At 40.0% G+C, this 11,360-nt stretch overlaps 1 protein-coding gene across 1 annotated transcript; it reads left to right on the plus strand.

The window, feature by feature from the left end:
- Positions 1-3,492: 3,492 nt before the first annotated feature.
- Positions 3,493-6,212, plus strand: LOC139704419 (WW domain-binding protein 11). Its single transcript, XM_071607284.1, has one exon. The coding sequence runs from the start codon at positions 3,676-3,678 to the stop codon at positions 5,599-5,601; it is 1,926 nt and encodes a 641-aa protein (XP_071463385.1). The 5' UTR covers positions 3,493-3,675; the 3' UTR covers positions 5,602-6,212.
- The last annotated feature ends 5,148 nt before the right edge of the window (positions 6,213-11,360 follow it).

The raw sequence follows: 11,360 nt of genomic DNA on the forward strand, positions 1-11,360 counted from the left end.
TTGTAATGGAGCTTTCAGTCAATTTCATTGAGGAGGTACAATGTTGTAACCCTGTCTCTGCCATTAACTGGGTATGTGACCCTGAGAACATTAAACTCTCCCAGTCTCCATTTTGTTTCCATAACTTCTCAAGATGGTAATTTGGGGAAATTGTATATGAAAAATTTATATGAAACAATTGTTATTATGATACAGTCTTAAATGGTATCTTTATGTAAGATCCCTGAGATTGTATTGTTATTATTGTTATTTTAATTTTGAGAAATAGAAAAATTTAAATAGTAGAGCTGTAATGAACTACAAAAGAGGTCACTGTTGTTGATAAAAAAATGAGACAGAGTCTCAATCAACCCCTCTCCCCATAAAATTCAGTGAAAGAAATAGCACCAACTTTACATGATGGATTTCATTGACTATTTATGTTAATAAACCAAGAGACTGTAAGTGTTTCATTATTATTCTGGGACAAATTAAAATTTCTGAGATTTAAACTAGTAAAATGCACACTCGATGGATTTAAGCATAGTCATCTGTTTCACGTGTGTGGGATGAGTACTGGGGATTGAAGCCTATAGCCTTGTGTATATTGGAAGTTCTCTACCACTAATATATATTCCAAGCCCTTTTTATTTTATTTTGAGACAGAATCTCACTGAGTTGCTGAGGTTTGCTTTGAACTTGAGATCCTCCTGTCTCAGCCTCCCGAGGAGCTGGGATTACAAATGTGGGCCTTCATTCTCAGCTGCCATCTGTGTTAATAGACCAAGAGATTGTGAGTGATTTGTTGATTATTTCAAGAAAAACACAAATCAGGGTAATTTTAGAGAATGTGATCATCATTTAATAAGTGGATACTTAAATGGTCATAGGATAGCTTATTGGGAAGAAAATTGTGGACTCAAACATAGATGGTCATTCTAAAGCAGAATTCTAATCCATGGCTCACAGATCCCAGGTATCCATAAAATTTTCTTAAGGGTCTGGAAAATTCATGAGTTCACCAACTATTCACTGTCTGTTGACTGACAATTATTATTATGACTTTAATAATAATAATTACTGTCTTTTCTTTGTTTTCTACAGAACTCAACGGTAAAGAACATACCTCTTTATTTTTCTTTCTAGCTGGAGAAGTAGGCTTAGCTATTTATGTAAGTCTTCAGTTGGGCAGAGTTCTGCCAATGCATGGGCAGGCACAAATGGAAGATACATCTTTATTTGGTCTGAGTGGAAGATATGTTTCTGTTTGGAATACTGATTTATTGGGCTATCATGGACTTAAGCCATTAAAATTTTAAATAGAAAAACTTAACTATCCTTGTTCTTCTTCCAATCTCATTGAGCTGCGTTCTGATGATTTTGATGGTTATGTAAGTTTGCCTGCAGGGAGGACAGGAATATCTTGTCCATCTGACAGTTGTAATTTTCCTTCTAAATTAACAAATTGGCACTCTGGTTTATGATGAATCTTTCTGTGTTCAGTTTAATATAAGAGTTCTTGACTTTGGTGCTACTCCCATTTTGCCAACAAAATCTATTTGGGGGAAAGTGTAAAGCTAGGAGTGCATATGTACTTTTTATGGTCAAGGGTAACTTGGGAACTTTCTTGGGACTCATGCAAATGAGCTTTTTCTGGGGGCACCACTGTGCATTATTGTGTACTTCTTGCCTATACCATTGGATGGGCATCTTATCCAATCCTCTCATTTTGTAGGTGGACAGGCGAAGGCATACATTATAGTATGGATGTGGTTTCCACCCACAATATTTAAGATCCTTGAGGGCTGGGCACAGTGCTGCATGCCTGTAATCCCAGTGACTCAGAAGGCCCTAGCTAGGCAGGAGGATCACAAGTTCAAAGTCAGCCTCAGCAACTTAGCAAGTCCCTAAGCACCTTAGCAAGACCCTGTCAAAAAAAAAAAAAAAGTAATAAAAGTAATAAAACATAGGGCTGGAAGTGTAGCTCACTGGTTAAATATCCCTCGGTTCAGTCTCTGGTACCAAAAAAAAAAAATTTTTTTTTGAGTACTTGTCATGATGGCCAAAGGGTGCAACTTATGCAGTCAAAGGGGAGAAATAAAGACTGTCCATGCAATTCCGCCCTTTTCAATGCTTTATTCACTCAAATCACTCAACACAATATTACTCTACAGGTCCTTAATCAAGACAATCCTTAATGCTAGGCATTGCAACAGACATAATCAATTCACAGCAAACAATTCTAGAGTAATTCTAAGCACTGCAAACACACTTAATCCTGACAAGCTCATGACAGACATTCCCTTTGTGTGCTGAGTTCAAGTGTCAGATCAAAAGTCTCAAACTTTAGGCTCCAAGTCCAGCAGATGCACACTCACTCAGACCATGGTAACCAGATCAGGAACCAAGGCAGGCTTCTCCTGGGGTGGAGGGTCATAGGGAGAAGTTGCGGCTCTCACCAGGGTCAAGGCATAGCTGTAGAGTTTGAGAGCTATGAGGAAAATGCAGAGGATCAGCAATACTTCATAGTATGGCTTTATCTTATCTGTCAGCAGATAAGGAAAGTAAAGATGAATCATGATACAAGATAATCTAACAGAAGCTAAGTTAGATGGATAAATAATAAGTGCATCCTTATGAGGAGATAACATAGCACAAATCTTGTGTTTAACTTGAAAAGTGTTAGGATATCAGTCCAGGCTCTCATCAGGCTCTCAGTGTGAGGGCATTATTGTCGCTGGCTGAATGTCTGTTCATTTGCTCTATTATTTATACCAAACTTTGGGACTTTTGACCTCCCTTTCAAGCCTTATCAGCTGCCTCCAGATCTCCCAGTGATATCATTTACCCTGGGGTTAAAACATCTGCTCTAGGGGGTCCCTATCCTGATCTTTTTGCCTTCTCTCTTATCAAGAGCCTATCCCTATTATCTAGAGCCTTTCCCTCTTACTGGGCGAGGACCGCCTGCCAGAGGCTTCACTCTGAGCTTGTCAGGGTGGGGAGAAGTGACTTGTTTGTGCCTGAGGGCCATACTAGGTGTGCCTGGTGAGAAGGCAGGTTTCAAACTGGAATTTTTAAAATGGAGTTGCTTAGGCTCAGGCCTAAGGCCATCCTCACAGTTGTTGTCAGGGATACTGGCCTCTGTCACCTGTTTCATATGATGTCTGCCAGGTTTCTCCCCTCTCACTGTACACTGTATTGGTTAGAATCCAGTCACTAAGCCCAACCCACATTCAAAGAGAAAGGGTTAAACTCCCATCTTCTGGAGGGAGAAGTATCAATAATTTGTGAATATAGGTTAAAATAACTCCAATATTTTGTAAATTTGGGGTGGAGATATTTTGAGGCTCTAAAACAACTCCCTTTTTTTCTGAAAATGTCACCAACTTTTGGTGCTCAGCAGTGAATTTTGCCTGCAGCAGGTATCACTGTTGTGGTTCTAGTGGTGATTTTCTGTTTTCCTTATTTCTTTTACATCTATTAGAAATAATATTTTTTTTTAGGATGGCGGTGGGGCGCGAGGTTTCAAGATGGCGGTGGTTAGGTGGTTGACCGAGAGGCAGAGGTGAAGGCCCCTACGAAGTGAAAGGGGTCCGGAATCGCCCCCTCCCCGCTTCTCGCAGTCCTGGGAGCCCAGCAGTGCTGTTTGTTTATTTTTTTTTTTAAATGAATAAGTGAACCATACATATTGTCAACATGGGACGGAGATCAACATCATCCACCAAGAGTGGAAAATTTATGAACCCTACAGACCAAGCCCGAAAGGAAGCCCGGAAGAGAGAATTAAAAAAGAACAAAAAACAGCGTATGATGGTACGAGCTGCAGTTTTGAAGATGAAAGACCCCAAACAGATTATCCGGGACATGGAGAAATTGGATGAAATGGAGTTTAACCCAGTGCAACAACCACAGTTAAATGAGAAAGTACTGAAAGACAAACGTAAAAAGCTGCGTGAAACTTTTGAACGTATTCTGCGACTTTATGAAAAAGAGAATCCAGATATTTACAAAGAATTGAGAAAGCTAGAAGTAGAATATGAACAGAAGAGGGCTCAACTTAGCCAATATTTTGATGCTGTCAAGAATGCTCAGCATGTGGAAGTAGAGAGTATTCCTTTGCCAGATATGCCGCATGCTCCTTCCAACATCTTGATCCAGGACATTCCACTTCCTGGTGCCCAGCCACCCTCCATCCTAAAGAAGACCTCAGCCTATGGACCCCCAACTCGTGCAGTTTCTATCCTTCCTCTTCTTGGACATGGTGTTCCACGTTTGCCCCCTGGCAGAAAACCTCCTGGCCCTCCACCTGGTCCACCTCCTCCCCAAGTCATGCAGATGTATGGCCGTAAAGTGGGCTTTGCTCTAGATCTTCCTCCTCGTAGGCGAGATGAAGACATGTTGTATAGTCCAGAACTTGCTCAACGGGGTCATGATGATGATGTGTCCAGTACTAGTGAAGATGATGGCTATCCTGAGGACATGGATCAGGATAAGCACGATGACAGTAGTGACGACAGTGACACTGACAGATCGGATGGAGAAAGTGAGGGGGATGAATTTGTGCACCGTGATGATAGTGAGAGAGACAATAATGAAGAAAAAAAGTCAGGTCTGAGTGTACGATTTGCAGATATGCCTGGAAAATCAAGGAAGAAAAAGAAGAACATGAAGGAGCTGACTCCTCTTCAAGCCATGATGCTTCGAATGGCAGGTCAGGAAATCCCAGAGGAAGGACGGGAAGTAGAGGAATTTTCAGAGGATGATGATGAAGATGATTCTGATGATTCTGAAGCAGAAAAACAATCACAAAAACAGCATAAAGAGGACCCTCATTCTGATGGCACTTCTACTGCTTCTTCACAGCAGCAGGCTCCCCCGCAGTCTGTTCCTCCTTCTCAGATACAAGCACCTCCCATGCCAGGACCACCTCCTCTTGGACCACCACCTGCTCCACCTTTACGACCTCCTGGGCCACCCACGGGCCTTCCTCCTGGACCACCTCCAGGGGCTCCTCCATTTTTGAGACCTCCTGGAATGCCAGGACTTCGAGGGCCTTTACCACGACTTTTACCTCCAGGACCACCACCAGGCCGACCCCCTGGCCCTCCCCCAGGTCCACCTCCTGGTCTGCCTCCTGGCCCTCCTCCACGGGGACCCCCACCAAGGCTACCTCCCCCTGCACCTCCAGGCATCCCTCCACCTCGCCCTGGCATGATGCGCCCACCTTTGGTGCCTCCACTTGGACCTGCCCCACCTGGGCTTTTCCCACCGGCTCCCTTGCCGAATCCGGGGGTGTTGAGTGCCCCACCCAACTTGATTCAGCGACCCAAGGCGGATGATACAAGTGCAGCCACCATTGAGAAGAAAGCCACAGCAACCATCAGTGCCAAGCCACAGATCACTAATCCCAAGGCAGAGATTACTCGATTTGTGCCCACTGCACTGAGGGTACGTCGGGAGAATAAAGGGGCTACTGCTACTCCCCAAAGAAAGTCAGAGGATGATTCTGCTGTGCCTCTTGCCAAAGCAGCCCCCAAATCTGGTCCTTCTGTCCCTGTCTCAGTACAAACTAAGGATGATGTTTATGAAGCTTTCATGAAAGAAATGGAAGGGCTGCTGTGACAGCTTTTGATGTCAGAACAGGCTTCTGTTCACTACAGTGGTTCGTGGAGCAAGAGGCTCTTATTAAACTTAGGTGAAAGAGCTACTTCCACTGTCAGGGTATTTTCTAATTTCAGTTCAAGGAAAATCTTAAAATACAGCCTTGTTCAGAATTTACTGCACATAAGAGGGTAATTTACTGCACATAAGAGGGTATTTCACTCAGAATAGATTGGCTATTGCAGCAGTGCTGCTAACATCCATTTCCTTTCACACTACCATCTTCGTCCAGTTTCTTCCCCTTCTCCAGTTCTTTGGAAATTTGTGATCAGGGGAATCTTAGTTACTTATTTGTTTTGACTCTCTTCTTGTGTGCTGTGGGCACTGGAGTAGAGATTTCTGAAAACCCAGTTTATTTCATCTTGCCTTTTGTGTTTGAGTTATTTTTAATATTTTCCTGTAAATATTTTGTAATAATTTTACTTGTAGTGAAATGGATCACAATGTCATTTCCTAATACAAAGCAGGATATGTGGGAAGAAAATGTACAATTCTTTGATTAAAATTATTTCCCACTGATCTGAACTTTGAGTGTTTCATGGAAAAAAAATAAAATAAATGTTCTACACCAAGGTAAAAAAAAAAAAAAAAAGAAATAATATTTTTAAGAGATATTTCTTTGTACCCCAGCATGTTCTGGCATCTAGCATCTTTTTATCTGGCTCCTCACCTTTGTCAGCTTGAACAATTCCTTCCTTGGTAGGTATCTTTTCTTCTAAAAGATTTATGCACAAAATTTTTCCCCCTCTATTTTGTGGTCATCACATTTCCTACAAGTTTGGGCATTAAAAAAAAAAAAATCACACAGGCATGAGGCTTTGGGTTCAACTCCCAGCACAGCTAAAAAGAGAAAAGAATAAAAGAAAAAAACAATCACATCTACCATTATTGTCAACTTTCCAACAAAAAGTTAAACATAAGATTTGTGCTGTGTTATCTCCTCTGTTAGAATGCACTTATTATTTATCCATCTAATTTAGCTTATGTTAGATTATCTTGTATCATGATTCATCTTTACTTTTCTTATCTGCTGTCAGACCACAGACCAATGATACAGATACATTTTGCTGTGTATCAGTTTAAATACTTTTATGCAGTTCTTTGTATTTTAATGTTTCAAGGGCCTAGAATATTTTCTCTTTTAATGGAACTTTTTCAAACATTAAATAGTAGAGAGGTTAGTACCATAAACTTTCATCTACTCATCATCCAGCTTCAAGAATTATCAAGTAATAGTCAATTGTATTTTTTTTCATTGATATCTCCCTCTACCCATATCCCACTCTTATTTATTTTGAAGCTAATCCAGATATGTTATTTCATGGGAAAGTCTTCAGTAAGTGTTAGAATGGTTTTATGTCAATTAGAAATGATCATCAATTAATCAATTTGCTCACTGACTTATTTATTTTGGGATCACGGTTTTGAAAGTTCAGTCCACTGTCAGCCAGCTTCATTGCTCTGGTGGGCCTGTTCAGGTAGAACATCACGGTGGAAGGGCAAGGCTGAGGAAAGCTGCCCAGTAGGGAAACAGAAAGAGACTCAGTGAGGAGCCAGGGACAGAATACAATCTTCAAGGGCAATCTCTCAGTGACTTACTTTCTCTGGCCACACCTACCCATCTACTGTTACCACCCAGTAATCCATTCAAATTATTAATCCATTAACAGGATTAATCCACTGATAAGGTTACAGCTTTCATAATCTAATCACTTTACCTCTGACCATTCCTGCATTAATACATGAGCTTTTGCAGGGGACAGCTCATATCCAAACAACAACCATGATATACAACTTTACAACAAAAGTAAATGGATAATACATGGAAATGTGAGCATCAAAATGGTTGATTATAGTTGATTGAAAACAATTTGCTCTATTAAAAATCCATGAATCAGAATAATACTTAAAGAGGAAATCAGAAAAATAAATTTGTTTCCGGATGAGATGTTTATCAAATCATCTTTTGTTTTGAAAATTGATGAAGGAAAAGAATTAAGCATTTATCTGCTTTAAAAATAGAATAGTATTGGGTAACTAGCTCCTGTTATTGAAGGAAATCCCTAATTTGCAGAAGGCTGTCAGCTAGTAAATGTAAAAGGTAACATAAAATTAGAAAATCATTAGTTTGCTACCCTCAAGGAAAGTATTGATTCAGGAAAGGATAAAAGTTTTAAATCATTAGGTTAATGGTTGACAAGAAGGTTGACCATTCATTCCATTTGGCCTGAGATGGTCCTAGTTTATGACTGTTGTCCAAGTATAATTATTAATAGTGCTCTTTTCAGTCTCAGCGTGATGGTTTGGATAATTAATTACAGGTTAACCTTATGGATAGTTAACTGAATTTATGAATGAAGCCAAAATAATATCATGAAGAAAATATTCTGATTACCATGGAAGCTTGAACTGTTATCACTATTCCCCCATATCAATCTTGGTATCACTAAGGGTAGGACAAGCAGATATACATGTCTCCCAATGTAATACAATAGAAATACACAGCACATTTATGAAGTTCTCTTGTTAGAAATCTTCAACTTTGGGCTGGGGTTGTGGCTCAGCAGTAGAGTGCTTGCCTAGCACATGTGAGGCCCTGGGTTCAATCCTTAGCACCACATAAAAATAAATAAATAAAATAAAAAATATTGTGTCCAACTACAATTAAAAAAAATTTAAAAAATAAATCTTCAACTTAAACATTATCAACTCTTCAGATCTTTCTGAAATTACAGAAAACACAAGAGTTAGAGGAAGCAATCAGACAGACCCAGAAGGAAAAACTAGCTTGGCCTTCAGCAAGTCAGTATCATGATAAAAGGGGCTGTTCTAATTTCAGAGTATCTTGGCTTGGTTCTGAATTGGACCTTAATTTGGCTAAACCACTGAAAGAGACATCTTGGGGACAGCTGGATAAATTTAAATATGAATTTGATTTTACTGTTGATTTTGTTACATCTGAAAAAATGTGTGTACACACTTTTTTTTTTTGTACTGAAGATCTTATTCAGGGATTCTCTATCATTGAGCTATATTCACTGCCCTTTAATTATTTATTTTTTAAATTTGAAATGGTATTGTTAAATTGCTGAGGCTGGCTATCGTCCTGCCTTAGCCTCTGAGTTAACAGGCACGTACCACTATGCCTGACTTGAAAATATTTTTGCTGTGTAGAAAATTGTAGGATTTTATGAAGAGATACATACTGAATTGTTTAGGGGTAGAATATTATATCTATAATTTGCTTCAAGATACTTCAGCATCAAAAAGAATAAGTTGGCAGGCAAAAAATATAAAATATGTAAAACATTATGCACAGCATGTTCAGTGCCACAATATGTAGTAACAAGTGGTTATAATATTCTAATATTGTTACCAAAAGTCTGGGCCTTCCATCTTGGGCATTCTTTTTCCCTCTTTTAGATTACTTGTGGTGACAGAAGAACACTGCCATATTGTGATCAGCTTCATAGAGAGGTCTGTGTGGCATGTCCTTAGCCTATGACCTGTAATGAAATGATACCTGTCCATAACCAGGTGAGTACACCTGGAAGCAGATCCTTCAGCATCATGTGGTCTCTGCAATCATGGCCCACAGCCCAACTGCAACCTCAGGAGAAAACTTTAACCAAAGATACTTAGGTGGTGCCTGGATTCCTGATGTACAGAAGCTGGGGAATAGTATATTTTGTTATTTTAAACTAGTAAATTTAGGGATGATTTGTTATATACAAGTAGATAAATAATTCAGATAGGAAAAATTTATTTGGGTGAAGAGGGCAAGAAGAGCATTATGGGCAGAGAGAAAACATGTGGGATAAGCATCCAAGATGATGGGAGTCTTTGAGGAACTAAAAGAAATCAAATATGATTAGAACTTATAAAACAATGAGGAAAGATAAAGCTGCAGAGATGAACATGCTGTGGATTTTGAGGCTTATGAAGACAATGTCAAAAGTCTGTTCTTTACCCTTGAGGCAATGAGAAGTCCTTAAAAGGATTTAAGAAACCCGTGTTAAAGAGGCTTAACTGGCTGATCACAGAGAATGGAATCAAGGAGGCAAGGAAAGGAGCCAATCTGGAGGAAGAGCTGAGTCATCCAGGGGTGGTTGTGGAAAATATGTGCAACTGCCTTTCTCAACTCAGACTTTGAAAAGGTCAGCAGTGCTCTATGACCTTACTCTGGTTACACAAAATTGGCGCAGGGAATGACATACAAATCAACACCAGCTAATATGCTGGCTACCCAATGACCAATCCGTTTTTTTTCTCTCTGAAGAATTTGTACTTGTAGATAATAAGAGATTTGGCAGTGATGTGCAGTCACTAGACAGTGAGGCAAGCTAGATGTTGCTTTTCTATCCACACTAAATAGGATGAGTGAGGGTAGGACATGGGCTTGCAGAAAGAGCAGGCAAAGAGGAAGGAGAAGTCCTGTGGCCCAGGAAGGAAAGGCAGAGAAGGGAGGCTCTTCAGGTCCTTGCAGCCTTGCAGCTCCTGTTAAAGGTCAGGCCAACTCGTCTTCCTGTCCATAGATTTCATGAATTCTCTTTCTTCAACCAATACCCATTTCACTGGCATTGACTTTCGATTCTTTCCCTTGCAACCAAAAAAATAAAAATAAAAAGTTTTTTTTTTCATAGAATAGATTTCCACATCATGATTGAATAGATAATTTGATTTCTATTTGTGGGAGTTATGAGGCAAATGCTCTGTTTTATGCTGTTAACCCTTCTGTATTACTGAAGGCATATCTTTGGAGTTCTGAAGATGCATTTGCTTCAGTTCAGGAATTCTCAGCTGCATTCAGGCAGTCCATTGCTGATTCTTCAGAATGGTCAACACTACCATAATGATTTCTGAGTTCTCTCACATTCTTAGGTCCTGTGGAGAATATGGGAGGTGAGAAACTTTTGTTCTAAATTTCATAATTGGGTCACAGACCAATGAAGTAATAGAAGGGAGACACAACTGAGATGCCAGCTAAAGAAGTATTGCTGGCTGTCTTCAGACACTGGTACAGAATGGGAATAGCATGGGAAGACTTTGTATCCTGCTGATTGGAGGTAGAGCGTATTGGTGATGAACGTGGGTTCTGGGGCCTGATGGCCTCGGTCTGAACTCCAGTTTTCTCAATCACTGCTAATTGCATGATAGGGAGTACATTATTTAATCTCTCTGTATCTGTGTTATCTATAAAGCGAAATAGTAACAATGCTTATATCATGAGGTTTTTTTTTATAAAGGTTGAAACATGTTAACACATTCAAAGGGCTTAAAACTGCTGGGCACGGCTGGGTGAGGCAGTGCACGCCTGTAATCCCAGAAGCTCGGGAGAATAAGGCAGGAGGATTGCGAGTTCAAAGCCAGCCTCAGAAAAAGCAAGATGCTAAGCAACTCAGAGAGACTCTGTCTCTAAATAAAATACAAAATAGGGCTGGGGATATGGTTCAGTGATTGAGTGCCCTGAGTTCAATCCCTAGTACCCCGCCCCCCTGCAAAAATAAATAAATAATAAACTGCTGGGCACAATGGTGCAAGCCTGTAATTCCAGAGAGTCTGGAGGCTAAGGCAGGAGGATCACAAGTTCAAGGGTAGTCTTGGAAACTTAGTGCCAAAAAGTAAAAAAGCAAATAAAAAAAGGCTGGGGTTGTAGCTCAGTATAGAGTTTCCTTGGGTTCAATCCCTAGTACTGAAATTAAAAATAAAGTGCTAAAGCA

This window comes from Marmota flaviventris, unplaced genomic scaffold (assembly GCF_047511675.1).
Source record: "Marmota flaviventris isolate mMarFla1 unplaced genomic scaffold, mMarFla1.hap1 Scaffold_567, whole genome shotgun sequence".
In the NCBI taxonomy this organism is placed as follows: domain Eukaryota; kingdom Metazoa; phylum Chordata; class Mammalia; order Rodentia; family Sciuridae; genus Marmota; species Marmota flaviventris.